General features: G+C 32.9%; 1 protein-coding gene across 1 annotated transcript; it reads left to right on the top strand.

Annotated features, from left to right (window-relative positions):
• The first annotated feature begins 7 nt into the window (after positions 1-7).
• Positions 8-22,559, top strand: LOC119191866 (sodium-dependent nutrient amino acid transporter 1-like). Its single transcript, XM_037445723.1, is given in 14 exon segments — positions 8-86; positions 14,295-14,556; positions 15,580-15,796; positions 16,960-17,003; positions 17,501-17,648; positions 17,869-17,947; positions 18,031-18,134; positions 18,500-18,692; positions 19,325-19,501; positions 20,019-20,118; positions 20,349-20,528; positions 21,075-21,169; positions 22,085-22,100; positions 22,103-22,559. Coding segments are annotated over 14 exon segments (1,788 nt in total). The 5' UTR covers positions 8-68; the 3' UTR covers positions 22,258-22,559.
• The last annotated feature ends 1,652 nt before the right edge of the window (positions 22,560-24,211 follow it).

The following is a 24,211-nucleotide window of genomic DNA, read 5'->3' as shown; positions in this document are numbered from 1 at the left end:
GATTCGAACCTGACAATGCGAACTCACGAAGTTTAGACCCTGTTAAAGTTTCTGAAAAATCAACAGATATGTTAAACGAAGGCAAAGTAAGTAATTTATTATTTTACTAGCTTAGATTCTAATACAGTGACCTCAGGAATCAAAATAATATGTTTTGATACTATAACATTAAACATCTTGAATTAAACTAAGGCCATTTATCTACACCTAAAAGGGATAATAAAAAAAAACATATTTGGTGCCCATTTCATATTAAAATACCTCTATTTTACACCTACAGTATTTGTAAAAAACCCTGACAGAATTTATCTCTCATTTGTATATGTCACTGGCAATGTAAAAATATACATATAATGCATGCCTTGTAAACAGTGCTAAGGCAATGTATAGAGTGCCTGAAGTGTCCAGGCAAGGTGTAAAATATAATTATGAATATTGTTTTCCCTTAAATACTTTAACTAGGCATTATATTATATAGCTGCTAGTCCACCGGCAATGTGTAAAGTAAATGTATTGTGATCTACATTTATCGTTGATATGTAATAAGGTACGTCTTTACATAAAAAATGATTGGCAAATAAAATGTAATATGGTTTTCTACGATGTATTCTTTGGGATTTGAAAAGTTATATCATACAAATCTTCAAGTTAGTTAGGTAACGTTGAAAATTGTATTATATATGTGTAAGCAGCACTGCGCGTGCCGAGCACCAAAATAAATATACTTATTTTAAACAAAAATCCCTTTATACCTGTAACTGGTACCTATTATACCGGCATATACGGTATTGTATAAAATGTATAAGCAAAGTATAAAATGAATAATCATCCATACAATACCTGGGCGCTATAGGGATTTTATATATTGCCTAAATATTGTATAGCATTTATCATGTCGGATTATACAGGTTGCCATATATAGAAAGAAAGAAGTAACATATATAGAAATCTAAATACTAATTTATATGCCTCTGATTAAAATAAATACGAACTTGCATACGGACTTCATCCCAAATTAAATCTAGTTACCCCTTATAATCAAAATTTATACGCTTGTAAAGCTTACCGGCCGAGGCTATACGTCTGTTAAGTATAAAATATTTTGGAATTAATATCCAAAAACACTGGTACAACTAACAATTGTTTGTAAACAGAAGCTCAAATATCAAAACTTTATATTATATTATCTATTACCTCTCATACAATCCTTTAATTTGGTGATTTATTTAGAAAGATACTTGGTTAGAGCATTTCAACATTGTGTATGGAGCCCTTGTGCAAAATGACAGTCTGAACTGAACTGAGAACTTTAACCAATGATTGGTTTTTAGACAAGAAATATAATAATCGGCACAAAGATACTTTTGTAAAATTTTATTTTTAACTTCACGTTGATAGTTTTGTGTGGCGTCTTTAAGATAAGTTAGTAATAAGAGACAATGAAATAATTTACCTCTAAAATTATCCAATTCCTTATTTTTATATAAGATAGGCTAATGATGAGTCATATTTTTATTTTTTCCGAACTTAATATGTTATTAAAATTTTCAATTACCACCACGCATGTAGAGTTCTAACATAAAGTTAAGTTCAAAAAAGCCGGCATACTAATGTCGACTGGCGAGAGATAATCGTCTCTCGTTAACTGACATTCCATTTGTACCTCAATCTACTGACCATCAGATGCAGTGGACTCACATTACTGTGCACGTATAAAAAACCGTTTGGACCCATTCACTTAGCGGCAATGACATGGACGCAGCGTATAACTTATAGATCGCCTTTTCTTCGAAAATATCATTCGTGAGTAGCGTTGCCAGGCGTCTGGATAAAGCCGGACATAATTAGGCTCTTTTAATGCTTGTCCGGCCAAATTAACTGGTGTCCGTCTGGTCCAGTTTCTGTTAGGTTTTTTACATTTGACCAATCAAGTGGTCGTTCGAGTAATCGGTGCGGCGGCGGCTCACCTCGCCTCGGGCAAGCGTGACTCGCGAGTGAGCAAGAGCTGAACACGGTGTAGGCGCCGTATTAACAGATACAACTCAGTTTCGTTCTGAAGTGCGATAAAAGACGTGACATCCTTAAATTATGGTTGTAATAAAAGTATGGATAGTTCTTATTTTTAATAAACCCATATAAAAATCATCTCAATCATTTCTCAATTAACAATTCAGTCACAATAATGTGACGGATTTTGACAGCTGAGTTTTGCTTATGTAATATCGCCGACTGAGCTGAGCACAATATGATACTCTATATTTCTTTACCTAATTAAATCTAAAGTTAATAACCTCAATAATTCGCTAATAATAATCATGGATATTTCGGCCTTTAAAATTTAATATGACGAAATATCCATGATTATTTTACGTTTTCTTCAACTGAGCTAATTAACTAGACGTGAATTTAAATACTTGCAATATCTGAGACAAATGCTGTATGAAAGCTGATCTTAAATGACAGCCTTAGCCTGGTTTATCAAATGATTCAATACATTAAAGTTTACTTAAGATTTTACTCAAAGATGGGATTGATTTATAAATACGGCCCCAAGACGCAGAATGCTTCATAATGTCGGGTGTCCGATATTTTTTCCCAATTGTCCGGCCAAATTGCCTGATCTGTCCGGCTATTAAGTTTGACGACCTGGAAACACTATTTGTGAGAGATGTTTTCCAAGGGAATAATTTTTACTAAAGTAAAGATACGATAAAATTAAAATTAATGTAGTCAATATTTTTAAATTAATTAAGGTAATTGCTGTTATCATTTCAGGAGTGTTTAAATTATTAGTAAGTTTAAATAAATTGTATCTACTGGCTTAGTTGAATTACGATTTAGGATTAACGCCGTGGCGACTTAGGAGGGGATCGATTGTTGATATCGTTATGATAACATCACGATATATTTATAATTTTGAAATTGGTTCAAATGGGCTGATATTATACGAGAATTTGACATGGACGTAGCTATATATTTTTTTTAATTTTTAGATATTAGCTTAATTCAATTTATTAGCGTATGATAGGCACATGTCTCAACATACCATGGTTGGGAGTGGGTACTGGGCATAACCGATGTCTTTTAGAAAAGTTTATGGAATTTGCTAAGACTTCATCCCCTTTACATTCTTTATAGTATGAAGGTTTTTTTAAAATGCCTATAATTTATAACTAGATCCAATACACAATAAGCAAAACTAGCACTAGATTACTTTTAGGTAAATTATATCTCTTTTAACAATATTATAACATTATGTAATTGATCGAATACGAGGAAAATATCTAAATACCACTTTCACCATGTCAAGTTGTGACACAGTGCCGTGAGTCGTGTAGTAGAGTAGATAGGTATGAGTTATTTAAAAATGTCGGACATCGTTACAATTGACTTTACATCGGGGTTTATCGAAATGATTTCTGGCGGTCGTTGAAACATAGTCTTCTTCAAGTTATAGGTATTAATTAATGCGGATTTATAAATATGAAGAACGAAATTTTTTATGATATATTAATTCCGATTACTTTCAATGAAACGTAATCTTTATTGACATATTTATAAACCTTATCATATTACTTCTGCAGTTGTTAACATTTTATAACCATTTCCTGGTATCTAAACTAAGGTTTAGATAACATGCTTGGTTATGAGACACAGTTTAGGATTAAAGACACGACTCCCCTTTCTTAAGTTTACGCGAATGTTAGACATTTAAATTAAACTATTTTACGAATTTTATCGCGGTTTTAATATTTTACCTTTCTCCCGACGTTTCGAAGACTTTGCAGCCTTCATGGTCACGCGGGGGACTGAGGTGTTGTTCATCCGCTCATCAAATATTAAAACCGCGATAAAATTCGTAAAATAGTTTAATTTAAATGTTTACCTGCTTATTAAAGGTTTCTTTATAAGTATTCTAATGTATAAACTAGTTTTTCTGGAAATAATTATATATTTAAATGTGTAGTACAAACTACAAATTAAATATGTAGGTATGTTTTTACCATGTGAATTGTTTTCGAAGTAGAGTGTGAATTCGGCTTTGTAGACATATTTTATTGTGTATTAAAAAGAAAACGGACATGAGTCCACATCGCCTATCACTTAATAATAAAAGTTAAATAACGTTTGATAATTACTTAATTGATATATTTTTTATGGAAAGATATAGCAGGTGCTATAAAAAACAAGTGTAGGTACGTTATTATTAAACATGAACATATTTACAAATAATAAATCGATTCAAAGAAAATATTGTCCATATACGAATTTTAAAACAAATTTCACACACGTCTGGAGTTTTTTTTTCAACTTTTAACCCATCTTTTTGTAGTTATAATGTATATTGGGCATAGATTGGTAGGTACCAATCTATCTACTAGTGATGCAATTATTGCTATTTCGAATTAAGTTCATAAGCATGCTAATTTTCATGTCTTAGCATGCTAAAGAACCATGATAATGCTATTTGCTAATATGACGCATGAATTAAAATAGTTTGAATTTTAATTTATAATTCACAAATTATAATGCACTATGCAGAAATAGCAATTTGCGCGCAATCAACGGACTATTGACAACGGAATTTTTTTTTTATTTAACGCTAATTGACCTTCAATACATTATATTAAAATAATATTTTACTATTAAATTGTATATTCTAGAATATAGAATGTGTATTATAAGTAGTAATATAGCAAGTACTTATAGAATGATATTTTTTTTCATAAAATGACTTTAAATCATCTATTCAGACATATAGATATTATTGTGTGTAATATTATTCGGCCTAATATTCTGCAATTTTCCAAAAATATAAACAATTCAATGGGTAACTCCGCGCGTAGCGTCTCTCGCGCCTTTTTTCTCACTCACTCCTCCATTCAAAACAGGCCGCGTTAGTATTAGCACTAGCATTTAACACGGAATTTATAATTATTCTTACGAGCGTTAAGGAGAGCGTGCACGCTTTTGCTGCTATTGCAAAACCACCTTACGTACGAGTTAATTAGTACTTTACGAAAGTTTGTAACTATTTAATTTGTGAAATGCTAAATGTGATTTAGCATGCTAACAATTTAATACCTAATATTGATTAGGTACCTAGTTTGTAGACGGTGATTTAGAGCAAATCTGGGATTGTCTCAATTCAAACATTTTTACATATTTCATATTAAGTTTAAAATTATCTGTAATAAAACAATACATTAAGGAAGACAAACAAGTCAGCCAAATATTCAGCGCCGTCGGTAGCACATAGCCTCCACGGGATGTATGTACTTATAATAATATGCACACTTTTTATAAGTAGATTATTGTACTATACTGTTTAATACATAGGCAATTAAGATAACAATGTAAGTAATTTAGTTTTATAGCTATGGAATTGTTTTACAATGAATCCCTCTTAGCCGAATCGCGGCGGCCAATTTTAACGCAGATAATCCAGGTAGCAGGAAATATTACAGTGCACAAATATGTGACCAATACACAGGTGTACTCTGTGTTCCTTCACTATCATTGTCCGGTGAGATGGCAATCTGACACACCGGAAAGAGATCAGGTGCAGTATTGATGGTTTTATGTGGTTTTCGCAGCACGGGGATATCACAGCGCCAACTTCTTGACCCCGAGCTGCGTATTATTTTATTATTAAATGCATAGAATGCCCGAATTATACACATTGCTGGGGACTTGTAGATTGTAACATAATCTTACTTTTACTATATATTTTAAACCTTAGCTCTCAGATTGCCAAAATCACCAGAATTTCCATAATTTGTTTGTTAAAATGATGGCTTTTATTTTACAATTTCATATTTTTACATCTGGATGTAAAAATATGAAATTGATATTGATTTGATCTTTTCTATAATGTTAAGGCTGGCCTTAACATTATAGAAAAGATTATCTCATCAGCCGTTTTTAACGATTAATTTTAATTAGTAAAATATTTTGAGTATTATATTTTATTTTATATTCTCTAGGTACGGACTGAAGAAGAATGAGTTTTTGTTTTAGAGTACCTTACATGGCACAAAAAAAAAATTGTCCGCTAAAAAGGGTTGATAGGGCGATGAGTATTTGTACGGAGTTTAGTCATTATTATAGATAAAAGTTAGTTACGTCGATGAATTGGAAAAATAGTCCTCAAGGGGGTAAAATAAGACACAAAATGTAAGGGAAGCTCGTCACTTTTGAAGATAAGAGATAAAGAATCCGATATTTTATTGTTTTTTCATTTAAATAAATAAAGATTGATGAATACTATTTAAGTATTTTTGGAAACTAACAACATTATTGTGTAAATGTAGGGCCATTAGATATAAAAATATTTTACTTATAAAATATCTGGAATTTTCAAACATTACTTATTATTTTTATTTTAAAAACTAAGTTTCAAAAATAATTTCGTTTGGTGTGTTTACACATCGTCATTATCATGCATGAATTTTTTTTAAACCTCTATCTATAAAAAAATTCTCGTGTTGTTCATTAAAATTTTGTTCATGCTTACAAAGGCTTAAATTTTCAGTACTTACAATAAAAGAGAGATTTAAATATCGATAGTAACGAGCCTAAATTTAACACTTTACCACCCCATGGCGGCCTGCTTCTAAGATACAGATAAGTCCTTAAGAACTTCTATGATCCTTTTCCCGAACTGGTTCAAGTTCCAAAAATCCCTTCTTATTGGCTAGCTAAATCATCAGAAGAATACACCAGTAGCGAAGAATTACATTGTCTCAAAGGTAATCCGACACAACATAATAGGTATTACGAATATGCATGGATGCGGTTTGCAAATCGTTACAGTGATAATTATATTTTACATAAGTTACAAAAAGGAAGGCGGCAGGAATCGGGTTATGTGGACCGTTCGCCATTGGAATACACGTACCAAATTTGAATCCCGTACGTCCAGCGGGTCGGGGTGTGCACCAATTTTGCTCTACTACTCATTATATATTATATGGGTAAGTCAGAGGATGATGCCCATAATTTTTATGAAGGTGGTAAATAAAACTATCATTATTACTAAGCAAAATTAACTTTTAATAATTTTTGAACACTAAACTATTGGAAAATAAGAAAAATAAAAATTATAGCGGATAAGTAACGTAATTATTTTTTTAATAAATTACTACTGGTCAATTCTCTCGTATGTGCCCGGGGGGAAAGCCAGTTTGTAAATCTACGGTGTAATAACTATTTTCCTTTAAGATTATTTTTAGCCACTTCATAGCTTTAATAAGCTTTATTAAAATCATACTTGTGCCAGCCTTAAGCCTATATATAATAGGGAAAGATAGTTACTAAGCGTCTAGAAATCTTACTCATTTTACAAATAGTAACTACAAACTGGCACTTCATGTAAATTTTTCGTGACGTATATACTCATTCTATATACTTACTCATTTCATCTAGATCAGCTAAAGTTATTTCTCCTTATTATCCAGGGTAGAGGGACACATATTTTATATAAAAAGTATAAACAACCCTGGCGCTATTTTATTATATATACGTTAAAGTTTACTTCTTTGACTGTCTACTTCACTTAAAATATACACTTACTTTTATCATGTAATAATAATAATATAATTATAAAGCTTTATTTAATTCCATACAACATACGATAAATTCTGATTATTAAATAGAATAAATAACATTAATTTTAATTTTTTTACATTAATGATAAAATTATAATATTAACTAATTTTCATTTATCATGTATTATCACTAAAGTAATAATAATAATAATAATAAAGCCTTTATTGTTCCTTGACTTAGTGTTACATATTTTTAAAAAAGAAAGTACATATTTAAATAGATTGAACGCAAAAAAATTAAGTCATGGCCCCTTATCCTGGGTATAGGCCTCCTCCAACCGTCTCCATTTTTCTCTGTCTTGTGCCAGTTCTGTCCAGTTTGCACCTGCTGTTTTCTGTATGTCGTCTACCCAGCGATCCTTTGGTCTTCCTCTTGATCTTTTGCCTTCTGGACCTTTCCACATGGTAACTTGTTTTGACCATCTTCTATCTGTTGTGCGTGCCATATGGCCTGCCCAATTCCATTTTAGGTGCTGGGCATGTTTTTCTGCATCTATAATTTTGGTGATTTGTCTTATATCACTGCTTTTTCGTTTTTCCATAATCTTGATGCCTAGCATCCCTCTTTCCATAGCACGTTGGCAAGATCTTAATTTGGTTTTATCGTTTTGTTAAATACCCATGTTTGGGCACCATATGTTAGGCAGGGTAACAGACATGAGTCCATTACTTTTTTCTTTAGTTTTGTTGGGAGTTTTGATTTTAATATTTCTTTAAAACTCCAATATTTCCTCCAGGTCTGATTGAGTCTTCTATCTAATTCGTCTATGTGCCTTGTGTTTTTGAACGAAATTTGTTTTCCCAGATAAATATATTTGTCCACATATTCGATGGGTTTTTGGTTTAATATTATAGGGTTTTGTATGCTATTCGTTGCTACTTTTGTCTTAGAAATATTAAGTTGTAGGCCAATACTGTTGCTAACCTTGCATAACTCATTTAGCATATCTTCTAGTTGTTTTGATGTTGTCGAAAAGAGAACAATGTCGTCTGCAAAACGTAGGTTGTTAAGAAATTTCTCGCCTATTTTAATTCCTTTTCTATCCCAGTTTAGGTCTTTCATAATATTTTGTAAAACAGCTATGAAGAGTTTCGGTGAGAGTGGATCTCCCTGTTTTACGCCTCTGCGAATGCTGAATTTAGGGCCAATCCTATCTAGCTTTACTCGGCTTGTACTTTTTCTATATATATCTTTAATTATATTAATGTATGCGTTTGGAATATCTTGGTTTTTCAGTGCTTTCCAGATGCTATCGTGTGTTATTGAGTCGAAAGCTTTCGCGTAGTCAACATACGCGAGATATAGAGGGGTATTAAATTCCTGATATTTTTCGACGATCTGTTCTAAGGTATAAATATGATCAATAGTGGAGTATCCTGGGCGGAAACCTGCTTGTTCCCTTGGTTGGTTCTTTTCTATTTTTGATTCTAATCTTTTTTCGAGGCACATAGCAAACAGCTTATACATCGTTGGGAGTAAACTGATTGGTCGATAGTTGTTGATATCCTCCGGGTCGCCTTTCTTGTATAGGAGAGTTATTCTTGATTCTGCCCACTTCTTAGGATTTTTTTGTTTTTCAAGTATTTTATTAAACAATATGCTAAGAACTCCAATGAGTATGTGTCTTCCTATTTTTAAGGCTTCATTGGGTATGTTATCGCATCCAGGGCTTTTTTCATTTTTCAATTTTTCTACATTCTTTAATATTTCCTTAATGTCAAGAGGTGTAACTTTACATTTTTTTTCTTGGTACTCGTCGTAGCTTTCCTCAACGGTTTGCTCGTTAGTAGAGTAACTTTGACATTTGTTATCGTAGAGATTTTTATAAAAATCTGAAGCTACCTTTACTAGGTCATCCCGTGATTGTAGTTTTTTGGGGTCTTTATTTGCCTTTAAAGTTGCAATCCATTTTTTGTCGGTGCTTAATTCTTTATATGCTCTCTTTTGGCTTCCTGTTTTGATTAGGTTTTTTTCAATTATTTGTAGTCTGTAGTTTTCATAGTCTTTCTTTAGTTGCTTGTTTGTGGTTTTAAAAAAGTTGGGCTAGTTCTTTTTTCTCTTCTTTATTTCTCAGAGGTTTCCTTTGCAGTGCAGAACGTTTCTTAAGTAATTGTTTTGTTTTGCTAGATATTATATTTTTCTTCGGCTTGTCTGAAGAAAGGCTGTCCAAGCTTTGTTGTATACACGACTCTATTTGCAAGTAGAAGGATTCAATATCGTCATTCTTTCCCCATGCTATTTGCTCTACTTTCCACTTTAAGATGGAAAGGTATTTCTTTTGGTTTTGTTTGTTGGATAGATTGATTATAGGTTGAACTTTACCAAACGTTGCTCGGCACTTCTTTTGCTTATCCAATCTTATTGTTGCTCTTACAAATCTATGGTCGCTAGGGAAAATATTATTGTTTACAACTTCTATGTTCGTGAATAGTTTTGGGCAGTTACTCATAACATAGTCAATTTGATTTTTGGTTTTCTTGTCTGGCGTGGTCCATGTCCATAGGTTTTTTATATTTTTTCTGAATATTGTATTTATTAAAGTGAGCTTGTTTTCCATTGCATATTGTACCAGTCTATCGCCTCTAGGGTTTCTTTTTCCGTAGCAAAAGGATCCTATAATTGTTGCTTCCCCAGATTTCCTTTGCCCTATTTTTGCATTAAAGTCTCCTATAAGTACTATTTTCCCATATTCAAGGTTTCGCGCATTGTCTAAGTGGTCATAAAATGTATTTATCTCTTCGTCTGTTGATTCACTGGTAGGCGCGTATGCTTGGATGATCGATATGTGAGTTTTTTCAAATTTAAGCTTTAACATGCAGACTCTCTCTGAAATACCTATATAATTTTCTATGTTCTTTTTGAATTTCTTTTTAATTAAAAATCCGACTCCATGGAGCCCTTGTTTTTTTCCTGTGTGGCAAAATATGTAATTCTTGTCTTCAAGGATATTGTTTCCAATTCTTCTTACTTCAGACAATCCTATAATATCGTGTTTAATATTCTCAAGGGAATGTTTTAATAAGATCATTTGTTGCGGTGATAGCAGTGATCTTACATTATACGTGCCAATATATATTTGCTCATAAGTTGGAGGGTTATAGTCTTTGTCTCCCGCGGTGACAAGCCGTGGTGGGAGAACGAGGGAGGGCGTTGGTTGCTATTCTTTATTTTGGCTTTGGCTGCGTTTATATATTTGAGAACAAGATTCATTGGGATATGTGAGCGTTGGTGGTTTTATAACAAAATTGTCCATTCTATTAGGTTTGTTAATCTTCTTAAGCTGGTTTTTATTTTGTTTGGCATTATTGGTAGAATATATTACCTCGGGTCAGAGGCGGCTCGTGAAATTTTTGATGGGGGTTCACAAAAAAATAATTGAAAAACTAAAGCTTACTATTTATTTTATTTGTATTTAGCCACATTTCTTTTCACACTGTTTAATAAAAGATATACTGTATTGTTCCATTTTAACACAAAATATCGCGCAAAAACTATTTTTTAATACTTATTTAAAAAAAAAACAGCGAATTAATTGAAGAAGTCGACGAGCTTGCTTGAAGTTGTTTGTATACATAAGAACGACAACTGCGCATAAGTAGGATATTCCCTCAGAACAATGACAAGCATAGAAGTAACATTATGACATTTGAGTGTACTCTGTCTTTGACAGCAAGAAATTTAATTGTGTTGCGATCTCTTCTGACATCTTATCGATATCGATAGATGCTTTGTCTATCGGCTATGGTAAATTCACAGACCTGCTAAAATAAACACTTTTCGGCCAGTCAACTACAAACCGTTGCAAAATGCTATTTTAGATAAAGGTTAAAAAAAAGATATCAAAACCCTAATTTGGTATTCAAGTACCGAATGAGGTCTGGGTATATAAAATCACTCGTTAAGAAGCTGTTAAATTACAATAAACTATAGAACTACCGGCTCTCTTCGAGCTAAATTTTATCCAATTTTCATTTGCTATTTACAGCAGTTTCCATGCCTTCCGAAACGTCATTCACACATAAATGGTTTAGCATTTAGATTATTAAATTAAGAAAATCTTAGAAATTTCGGAAGGAATGGAAACCGCTGTAAGTAACAAACAAGAAATCGGCCGGAATTTCGTTTAGGAGAAAGCCAGTACGCCTTCTGTTCTTTTCTGACTTTCTTAGGGATTAAAAGATACCCAAGAGGTGTGATTTGACAGAAGCTACTAAAATGGGACAATAAAACTAAAACACAGCGGTATCATTCATGTCACATATGTTTGATAACTTATTTCAAAGTTAATAAAACTTTGTCGAAATGCATAGAGCAAACACGGTGCTGTTTCTTCCAATGCCAATTGGGACGAGCTATGGCAACGATCCATTTTTGCCTCATAGGATCATCTGTGGGGAATCTGCAATGAAACACACTATGAAAATCAGATAGTTTCCTCAACCCCCAGCCTTCGCGCACGGTTTCTAAGTGGCTTTTACAACTTCACCACCGTATATTGAAAGTAAAACGCAATTTATGCAAAATAGTCAACTACAATATACTAACATCTATGTTATCGACAGAATATGCAGAACAACACTATTGAACACGACTACGTAAATTGATAAAAATGAAAAATACTTAATAATTACTGTATCAAATGGCCAACAGCAGATTATAATATGACTACAGCATAATAAAGATTAATTAATAATACTTTTTGCACTTATGTACAGGGTTTAAGCAAATATATTAGGTTTTTTGTTTACTCACCGATGGAAGTTGAGGATTTCAGTTTCATTTTCTTTACGACAAGAATGAGATTTACACCCCATAATAACGCAGGCCATTGCTTGTTCGTAGGGCTATATTATACTTAAACAGCACTGTGTATTTATTAGAATTAACAACAAAAATAAAAAAGGACAAGTATATGAGGGTAATTTAGATTCCTTCTATGTTTGTTCTTGTTCTGAGGATATTCCCTCGGCGCGCGCACGGCACGGCTGGCGGAACGACAACTGAGTGACGCGTGAGCGGCGCTCCAGATTACGCTAATTTCTCATACGATATTTTTGTTTCACGCGTCAGCCCGAGTCGATCTCTCTCTCTCGCACTCATTGAATACAGTACTAAGAGTCGTACTAAACTTCGTTTCATAGGAGCACAATCGCTGGCGCTCCACTCGTTACAAATTGACGCTACATGTACCTATATAGGTAATATAATAGACTTTTTATAGGCATAGTAAAATATAAAGAATGTTGTGTAAGGATCTTATGTATTATAAATATATATAAATTATTAAATTAGCTAAGTATGTAATTTTCGTGGGAGTGCACTGCACCAGCGCTCTTTCGGATGAGCCGCCACTGCCTCGGGTGATTCTGATAAGTTTCTTTTTTTGTTATAAGCTCCTTGCGGTACTGTAGATTGTTTGTCGTTATTTAATATTATAAGTTTATCATATTTAATGATTGCTTTTCTTCCTTGTTCTCTTTCTTTCTCTATTATAGTTTGTAGTTCTTTGCGCTTATTTAAAACTTGTAAGGGGAAGTCCTCTTTTATATAATAGGGAGTTGTTTGTAGTTTCTTCTTATTTTGCTGAATTTTTATTTTTAGGCCCATGGTGAGCGTTGTTAATATGATAGGCCTAATCTTGTCTCCTTTTTGGCCCAGTCTCCTCACGTATTCTATGCAGTTATTATCGCAGTTGATTTTTAGAATATCGTTAATAATGTGTAGTACTATTTTTTCCAGATCGTAGTAACTCTTTTCGGTTTCTTCAATGCCAAAAAACAACAAATTTTTTCTTCTTTTGTATCTTTCCCAGTTATATATTTCGGTATTTAATTTTTCAAATTTTTGTTCTAGTTGTTCGTTTTTTTGTTCTAAGTTCTCAGCATGTTTTTAATTTCGTCCATTTTTTGTATGGCAGCGCCCTCTTTCGGTATTAGCTGTAGTTAAGTCGCAAGATCGATAGGTGTTTAATGCCGCGTGGATGGTTCTACTGTATAATATTCGTTATGAGCGTACTACCTAGATTTCCATATAAAGGTTAGATGGCGCCAGTGTGTGTATTGATCAAGTTCGTGGTAAGCGCTGAAGATGGCGTTGCAGGTGTGCATCGGAAAAGGGGTTATCTTGAATTTACTTTTAGGTTATTTGGAATTCGATTATTGCACTGTAAGTCCACAATTTAAATTGTACATCAAAGTTTCACTTAATAACACTGAAGCTTAATGTGTTTACAGTTCCATGTATACAGTTTTTTCCATAAAAGTCTTAGTCACTTGAATTGTTGTAATCTTTCTTACATAGATTTTACACTAACACTAAAGTTTGTTTGTAACTCTTTTTATGTATATCACTTCATTTAAGTACTGTTCAAATATTTATAAACGTTTTTACTCAAAAATCTCACTTTTACTATTTTTATTTTAAAATAATTACGGAGACGATATCAACACTGGCACAGTAGCGCCCTCTCTCACTCATCTCTAAAGTATTTAATGCAAAAAACTTTAACCTCGTATTAATATTTACGCACTGCACGAAGTGAACCAACAAATAATTAGTTCCATATATAGCGAGTGAAAATGTGATTTTTTGGATTTGACATCTCTTCCGTATGGCCATGTTACCCGATTTTACTACATAGAAAATTTGTTTTAACTTAATTGCATATGAAATCTTCTTTCCAGAATAATAACGCTGCCATCGAGAGACCGTACTGGGATAATCAACTTGAATTCTTGATGTCATGCATTGCCACTTCGGTTGGCTTAGGAAACGTTTGGAGATTTCCGTTTGTAGCATATCAAAATGGTGGTGGAGCTTTCCTCATACCTTATATCATAGTATTATTAGTTATAGGTAAACCTATGTATTTCTTAGAGACTGTTCTTGGCCAATTCAGTAATTCAAATGGTGTTAAAATATGGGCCATGTCCCCTGCCATGAAAGGTAAGCAACATTCCTTTCATAGTTTACTCACAGTACTTACCCTACATACACAGTAGATACAGTAAAAGATAGGAATATAAGACTAACACCGCGTATTGGCTATAAGTTCATTCTACTACTCTGTAAACAGAAATAAGCTGAGTGAAAAAAAATAAAATAGCTATGTAACGTAAGCTAATAATAATGAATATATTAATCCCTACTTCCAGTCATTAAAAACAGATCAGTAATGTTTTTAGGAACTTTGGCTTTTATGGTTTTATTTATGATTTCCTAATTTTATATCATCGTACCTAAATATCGACAATGTGTTCCATACTATTTTTTTAATTATTTATTATTTATATTATAAGGCAGCTAGTAGCCGTTTCAATATTTTGTACATAACAAAAAAATACAAATATTTAAAAGTAACTCTTGTTTGAAGCGGTCACAACATTCACTATTTACGAAACACATAATGACTAAAACACAACATAAAGAAAATTAAAAATAAATGTGGTACCACACTAGGAATTCTTTGGTTCTATTATTATGTTATATAAAAATGTAACCTAAGAATAAATAACCACATACAAATTACATAACTAATAAAAAGTACAATTTTTTTTTGGTGATGGTGTCATTAAGATCTTGATACGCGGTAGCGTGTCAAGCCAAGTTCATACTAGCTAAGTTTGGCTTCAATATATTATTCTAACTTATTAAAAGAAATGATATTTTAAGTAGTTATAAAATATTTTATGTTGTATTTCAAATCCAGGAGTGACCGTTGAACTTGGCACCCCTTTAGATCTCACTTCTTTTGTCACTGAAGTCTAAAACCAAGGCATACATCATAGTATTGAACTTAGCTCATGAGAGCTAAGCAAAACATAATCACATTTATGTTTTGGATGGGAGCTTTTCTTCCTCAGTAACTTTAAAACATTTCTTTCTTTCATTTCTAATGTTATGCTATAATAAACGGTATGGGGACCTACGTTGTTCCAATAATTATAAGTTTGAATATTTTTGTTTTAGGCACTGGATACGCACAGGCTCTCGGTGCTTCATACGTACTCTCTTATTACGTCTCGATAATAGCTCTCTGCCTTTACTATTTAGCTGTTAGTTTTAATTCCACCCTCCCGTGGTCAATATGTCACCCAGAATGGGTAAACTGCGTTCCTTCGGGCCATGCCGCAAATGAATCTGAAATTGGTGGGAAAGCTGTAAGCAGTGCTGAGTATTACTTTACGTAAGTAGATGAATATAACATCATAATAATATCAGCCCTCTAGTATATACTGTCCTACTGTTGGGCACGGGCCTCCTCTACTACTGAGAGGGATTAGATCTTAGTCCATCACGCTGGACTAGAGCGGATTGGTACTTAACACACCCCCGAAATTCCTATAGAGAACCTTTCAGGTATGCAGATTTCCTAACAATGTTTTCCTTCACCGTTAAAGCAAGCGATAATTCACAAAGAATAGACACATATTGTTTTTGAAAACTCAGGAGCGTGCCTTTGGGATTTTAACTTGCGGACATTCGTCTTGGCAGTCCATTCCACAACCAACTAGGCTATCGCTGCTTTTAGGAGTAGATGGATAATTTAAGTATTTTATTTGTGTCTATGTTAAAATTGGCATAAAATTTGCAAACAATGACGCTGCACTTCCACTTAAGAGCTTTCTGAATTACGTTAACTTTACATATTCTTCGCTGTCGAACCATGGAAGCTCACGAATGAGGCTTTACCAATATTCTGTATATACCTACTTATCCTCAACACTTTTTGGGAAAAAAACCTATAACAAACATGTAGGTACCTTTTTTACAATTCAACTATCTCTGTTATGTAATTTACAAGTCCAGACAAAGGTTTCTACATGAAAGAGCGGTTGAATTTTTTACAAATATTTTATTATTTCCTTGATCTATTTGAAAAAAAAAAAGCAATTTATATCAGTAATTTTAATTATGTTCAAGGTTCTCATGCATACTATTTAGTTATCTCGAATGATTAGGATCTATTATGTAGGTACAATACATTAAAACAGTGGATAACATCTACAAACCTACACACGTACCACCGAGTCAGTAGGTACCTAACAAATTCGGTCAAAGTCAATTTGACTAGAGTAGATTAACTCTCTATTTCAATAGAGTAATAATGTAAGTGGGTATCTTTGAAAAGCAATTGTAATACGCACTTAATGTATTTATATTTTCGCATACTGATTTACTTACATATATATACATTTGTAGGAGATACATAGATAACAGAATTTATTTACTTTACGGCATTCTTTTACTCATTTATATTTTTTATTTCTACCCCCTCATATTTTTTCGTAACGCTCCCTTAAATTAAAACACCGTTTTTCAAATAACTATTTTGTAATATCTTTTTAGGCAGACGGTTCTACGCCAACCTGATGGCATTCACGATGGAATTGGTGAGTATCGTGAATATAAATAAGACTTTTTCAACCCTTACTTTGATATGCTTTAAAATTAAAAGAAGTAAAAATAAAAAAATGCGATTATAATGAAATTGCTCAGTGAAATTGCTATCGCATAGACCGACACACAATCGTGTGGATCACCACTAACCACCCATAGATAGAGAGGCCGCATACGGCCTATTCCTATAAACTATCTCGACCGCTAACTACGCGTCGATAGTAAGAATAAATTAATCAAAATATTTGTTTTGTTGGCAACTTAAGCATACTTTATTCTGATTGGGATTTGGTATGGACAAAATGGCAGCGAATATAGTTTCGCTATAGATCTATCTCGATCTACTATCATCGTTAGGTACTAGCTTGTTGAGTCGGCCGGGCAGGTATTGATGTCGTAGTCAAACATGTCTGCACTCTGTAGGAATGGTTCCAACATTTTAAAAATATATATGATAAATATCGAATATTGCTTTATTTTTTTTTAACAGGAGCACCTCTATGGGATTTAACATTGTGCCTCTTGGCATCTTGGATTATTATTTTCATAATCGTTGCTCGTGGTGTGAAAAGCTCCGGAAAAGCTGCTTATTTCTTAGCTTTGTTCCCATATGTTGTGATTTTCATTTTGTTGATTAGGTGGGTTACATTTTATTTACTTATACATATAATTAATAAATTAATATATTAAGGAATCAAGTTTATAATAGGTAAATATATTTTGTATATGAGTTTTAGCTCAGTTTTATGATAAGATTTTTTTTTAACAGAATAGTCAATATAATACACAATTGCTGTGCAAAGATTTTTATACAAGTGTTTTTCATATTTTTATCTTAATTGCTTATTCTTTTTGCAGAGCAGTTACATTACCCGGAGCGGGTAAAGGTATCCTCTTCTTCATTACACCCGATTGGGCCAAGATATTAGAAATTAGGGTAAAGTTTTACATACATTCCAATTGCATACTATAATTCAACAATTATCGTACATTATTACTTTTATTTTTTATAATTTTCAGGTGTGGTATGCGGCTATCACTCAAGTATTCTTCTCCCTCTCTGTCTGCTCTGGAACTCTTATCATGTTTGCTTCATACAACAAGTTTTCACAAAATGTTTACAGGTTCGTAATATATTTATGACTTTTACTGCTCCCGTGTATCAGTTATATGAGTTTTACATTTAACTATCATTTATAAGTCTTTAAAAAATGCAAGTTACTACTGACATAAATATATTGTTGTAAAGAATTGTACCTAGAGTGTGGATATATTTTAATAATACTCAAAGACACACAATAAAATACACTTCTATAGTCGTGTGTCTCAACACCGATGACTCCACTGAAACCGCCCAGTCGACCCTAGTTGGGTTACCACCCAACTAGGTAGGGTAACACTGTAATAACACAAAATTATACAGTAATATGGTTCTGGACTAACATATTATTGCACCAATTATAATCAATGAATTTGATATTATTTCCAGAGATTCGATGATCGTGACCACCTTGGATACGTTTACAAGTTTGATTTCTGGCATAACTATATTCGGAGTGTTGGGTAATTTGGCCTACCAGTTGAATTACGATGATGTGGGCCAAGTCATTGGAACCGGCGGCACCAGTCTGGCCTTCATTTCGTACCCAGATGCGATCGCCCAATCACCTTTCGTACCGCAAGTAATTTGGCACATTAAACACAAATATCAATCGTTGTCGAGTATTTATTAATACGATCCGTCCTTACGATAGCTTATATGATTAAGATTAATGAGGCTCAGTTATTTAATTAGCCTTAAATTGCGCATTACTGTGATTAATAGGTCATAATTATTGTATCTTATGACTGATAACAGCACACGATTCCTTTTCGGCGTTCATGTGCAAATCAATATCCGCTATCCAAGCAATCTCAATGTAATTGTCTCAAGGATAAGCTTTTATTATTACCTAGCCTCGTAATAGTTTAGTAGTGCTGTTTCTGCACTCGTAGTGCATTTCACATGGACTTGATTTTAGATTACTATTTGTGATAGTGGTGTATGGCACTGTAATTGATTTTATACGTCATCAATCAACAGTCAATTACTTAGTAGCCGGAAGTTTTATGAATTATAAAACATACAAATAAATTGAATAGGAATAAATTTATATAACCAGTACCGGTAGATAATAGGTCATAGGTATATTTTAAAACATGTAATTTAATCATATCCATCGGTCTGGTTATCACTGACCAACAACCGGGCTATGTCATTATAAGCATTATAGGTACATAAACAAATTAAACACAGAAATTCTTTTTATTTCAGCTTTTCGCGGTTCTCTTTTTTTTAATGATGGCCGTATTAGGAGTCGGCTCTGGTGTGGCTTTATTATCCACATTAAATACTATACTACTGGACACGTTCCCCCGTGTGCCAACAATCTACATATCTTCCGCGACCTGCACAGTCGGTTTCCTTGTTGGTCTGATTTATGTTACGCCGGTAAGGACAATATCAAATCAAATGCTAAGCTTTTCCAATTTGTGTCATTGTTCTTAAATATTATTCAAATTCAATTACTTAGTTCATGCTGATTAATTTTATCCATACCTATATTTGTGTGCGAATGTGTTGTCCATATTGTGCAACCCTTTTAGCATATTATCTATTTGAAAAATGTATCCTAATTTGCAATGAATGAATCTTTATTTATTTTTAACATATTTTGTTATATATTTCTAAAATCATTTTGTGATTTGTGTGCTCATGGGGACTACCATGGGTTTTTAGTAGCTAAAAATCTGACATAGCCCGTCTACCTTGCATATGTACGAAGGGATCCAAGAGGATTATCCCCATGAAAAAAAAGCAGCGGTGATAATGCAGCGGTTCCACCCAAAAACTCTCCCTGCGTATATCCTTCTCTTGTGTAGAGTTAACGCAACACGCATTTTCAAGCACATTGTGTGTTCTCAAATATAATTTTAAACGAAAATTAAACTGTCATTTGTGATTTTAGGGCGGTCAGTACATATTGGAACTCGTGGACTATTACGGAGGTACATTCATGAGATTGTTTGCTGCTATTACTGAAACTATCGGTGTCTTCTGGATATACGGTGAGATTTTAAAGCTATTTGTTTGTTTTTAGCTTATTGTAATTAACTTTTGTTTGTTCATAAATAAGGTAACATATTTTATGACCTCTTGTATGATCGTACAGCTTTCACTGGCCGGCGTGAGTTGACTTTAATTACATATAATTAAAATACAAAATATTTATTCTTTTTATTGTTACTTACTTCTTTATATTATGTAATTACAATATCTATAATTTCTTATCCCCAAGGCCTGGAGAATTTATGCCTCGATGTCGAATTTATGTTGGGTATAAAAACTTCGTTTTATTGGAGAATCTGTTGGGCAATCGTAACTCCGATCATGATGGTGATCGTTTTCATTTACGCTCTCGTCACCACGGATGATCTACTGTTTGGAGACACTTACCGATACCCACAAGGAGCATACAGTATGTAGTTTTTCTATTACTTTCTTTTGTCTCTATTGCTTCATGTGACTAATTTAATAACAATGCAGGAAGGCAGCTTATACTACATGTTTCATATATAATTCCAATTTGTAAAATGATATAATAAAAAATCTATTAAGTTAAAATAAAATTCTCGTACGGCGAATCGGTTCGCTTCTGCTAATTTTGGATGACTTCACGCAACGTGTTTTGAGTTATCTTGTGAAGTAGGAATGAAGAAATTAATAGTCGTTTACGGCATCCATAAAAAAATACGAGCTGATGATACCGCGCTCCGGTAGTAACCGAAAACCCATACATTAGAGCTTACATAATATAATATGCGAGTCGCAAATTATGTATATATATTATTTGTTTTATCTAAAAAGGTTATAGCTTGCACGGAATCAGTCGCAAGCTACAGAGTACTTTATGAATTTTTAAATTCAGTACTCCAGTAACTTAACGATTTCCTTTTATTTCATAAGATATTGGGTTGAAGTCAAGTCGTGACTACCATTCAATTTGTGCAATTTGTTTTTACAGTCGCCGGTTATGTTCTGCAATATACAGGAATTGCGTTGATTCCGATTTTCATGGGATTAACATTCTGGAAATACAGATCAGATAGCTGGCTTGAGGTAAGTTTAATTGAATTTTTATTGTTACATAGATATAATATAAACCTGCTGCCAAAATTGCAGTCGTGTGTTTCCGGCTCGAATCGGTTTGAGAAGTCACCGGCGCGATGGTGTACATCAGGATTCGAATTTTCAACGAACGCTTCTGAATCATGTCATGTAGAACTGTTAATTGCCAGTAATGATGATTATTCAACAATAAATTATAGAAAGTGTCTGTTCTAGTAGGTTTTACGCTTCAAGAGCGTTTTTTTAACACGATGTTTTTCTTTTGTTCTTAATTTTTATGCTGTCGCCTACGGCTTAAAGTTTTGGTAGATTCGTACTATGAGTGGGCCTGATTAGAATTCTTCTATTATTATTTTAGTGTTTTTAAAAAAAGCGGATAAGCCATACAACCCGCAACCTCAATCAATTATTATTTTTAATTAAGATTAACTTCAGCGCGTCCATGCAGTATTGGGCAACCTAAAATATGTTACTCAGTATCTTTTAGTAATTAGCAATTCTACATGGATGTCGCTTACATCAAATGATATTAGGCGTGGTGTAACTAATATCTGGACCTCACAAAAATTACTGTACGTAGTACCTACATATTAGTATTGTGCAAACATTTTACTTTTTGTGCGCGTACGCGTTGTACAAATGCGTAGAAGTGCAAGAATTCTTTAGCAAGCGTATTTTAGTAGATACTGTAATTTAAGTGCTGCGCCTGTCACTGTGTTGAGCACTTTTTAAATAACTAACATAGTTGAATACCTATATTTGTTTAAGTAAAACAAACTTACATCATTTTTTATTGGCAGTCGTGGATTCAATTTGAGTTCCTAATGAAGTTTCACAGTCTAAATAGATTCTGGCCACTAGAATATTGAGATAATAAAATTGTTATTGTATTTGTAATTGTTACAGACCGTAAAGAGATCATTCCGCAAAAGCCTACTTATGGACCTAAAGACTCTCAGAAGCGCGAAGAGTGGCGCGCGTTCCGCACAGACGCGAAATACGAGCGCGAGATTAAGCGCAAAAACTGGTTCCACCACATTGTATTGAGTCTGTTTGGTGGCTACCGCTGGAAACGTTGACAACTGATAGCTTTAAGTCTATACTCGTAATTATGTATGCAAAGTAATATTACAGTGAAGACTCGATTAACCGGCTACTAATCTAAACAGGGATAAAATTGAATGTTTAAAGAAAAGAGTTTTTTGTACATATGAATCATTATTAACACTATTCTTTTCGTGGCTCGGTCCGCGTTAATGCTTATTCATAAAAATATCATATAAGTAACTCTCATGGGTATTCGTATCTCTTGGTAATAACAGTGGACAGGATAATCGAGTCTCCACTATATATAAATTAAATATATTTATTATTACCCGTATGAAAGATTTTTATTTTTTGTAATACTAATATGCACCTATGGACCGTATATCCGTCTGCGTTATATACGGTTGGATAGAAAGTTTATGTAGACATTACAACCGACAGGGCAGGTTATTATCTTAATAGCAAAGATGCAATAGCAAAGGATTTGAAAATAATAACGTATATACACGTACAACATAAGGTAAATGTACCATATTACAGTATATTAAGGCATTTACTACTTTGAAGATGATTTTCAGAAAAAGTAGAAAGGCGATAGGAATGAAAATTTTATTCGAAAGACTGTTATTATAAGATGAATTTAGAACATTATTTAACGTCGTAGCCTTTAATTTATAGAAATAGTTGTTATTTTACGGCACCTCTAGTTTGTCTCTAATTCCGTGAGAAAATTTGGCTCTAACATAATTCCGGAATACGTTGTACGTAATTCCGTGCTATGTTGAAGCATACGTTTTCTATATAAAAGCAAAAACAAAATTGATTGTCTTCAAGTATATACTTAAATAGACTAAAATAATTATAATTAATGAAATAAAAATCCAAAATTTCTCACAATTTTTAACATTTCCCAAAATTATTTCCATTTAAAAATGGAAAGATAATGAAGTCAAAATTAAAAAAGGAATATAGGTAAGTGCCTAAATTGAAATAAGCAACAAACAAATACAATTTTTCTTCATTTCATTGCTCTTCTTTTCTCTTTCTAATATATCTTTGGTTACTGGAAAACCCATATATGCCATCATTATAACCCATTCAACTATAAGAGATTCCTCTTTCGGGGTCAGTACAGTTGGAGCTCCCGTATGATCTTGCTTTTGTATTTTTCATGCACTTTGTCATATAGCGTTTGTCTATAAATTTTATATATTTTGGAAGCTTTGTAAATAGATATATTTCCATCATTAATTTCTTTTAAAGCCTTTTGAAGGATTTCGGCCGTATATTTATTTATTTTTTTACATCAAACTGTTATTATAATTATTATATTTGTTAGTAATTTCGTGAAATTATTAACTCTGTAAATGACACGCATAAATGATCCGACCCCCTCCATTATCAATATTTGTGAAATAAAAAACACAGAAGCTAATGTTTTTGCTTCTTCCCAAATTATACTTCGGGTATACCAGAATAAAGGACATGAGTGAAAAACTCGTGCACTTTATTACGGGAGTCAAAAAAATGGATTTAATTAAATATTTTTAATAAAATTAATAGTATATAAAATCACATGACAATTATATGCATACCATCGATATAAATATGTACTTATTTCTTATGATTTTATAAAATAACATTAATTTAAATTTGATGGCGTACTACGCCAATTCGTTAATTTGACATAAAGAGTAATAATTTCAGACTCGATTCTAAGAGGTAAAACAAAAAAAAACCTATACCGTAATTACCTCATAATAATCTGCCTTCATCATTAAATTTATTGATATTAAATTTATAAAGAAACTTAACACCAGTTAGAAATAAAACACAAAACCATTTCAGACTGATTTGCCAGTATTGCGGCATACGTACGCAATATTGTTCACCGCCTTAATTCTTTGCACATTATGACGGTAGTCAGAAATATGACAATTTCGCTAAAAATATGCTTTATAATAACTCGAATTAGCTATAAAACAT

This window comes from Manduca sexta, unplaced genomic scaffold (assembly GCF_014839805.1).
Source record: "Manduca sexta isolate Smith_Timp_Sample1 unplaced genomic scaffold, JHU_Msex_v1.0 HiC_scaffold_2023, whole genome shotgun sequence".
NCBI lineage: Eukaryota > Metazoa > Arthropoda > Insecta > Lepidoptera > Sphingidae > Manduca > Manduca sexta.
The sequence above is the reverse complement of the archived record's forward strand: the minus strand, read 5'-3'. Positions and strand labels throughout refer to the sequence as shown.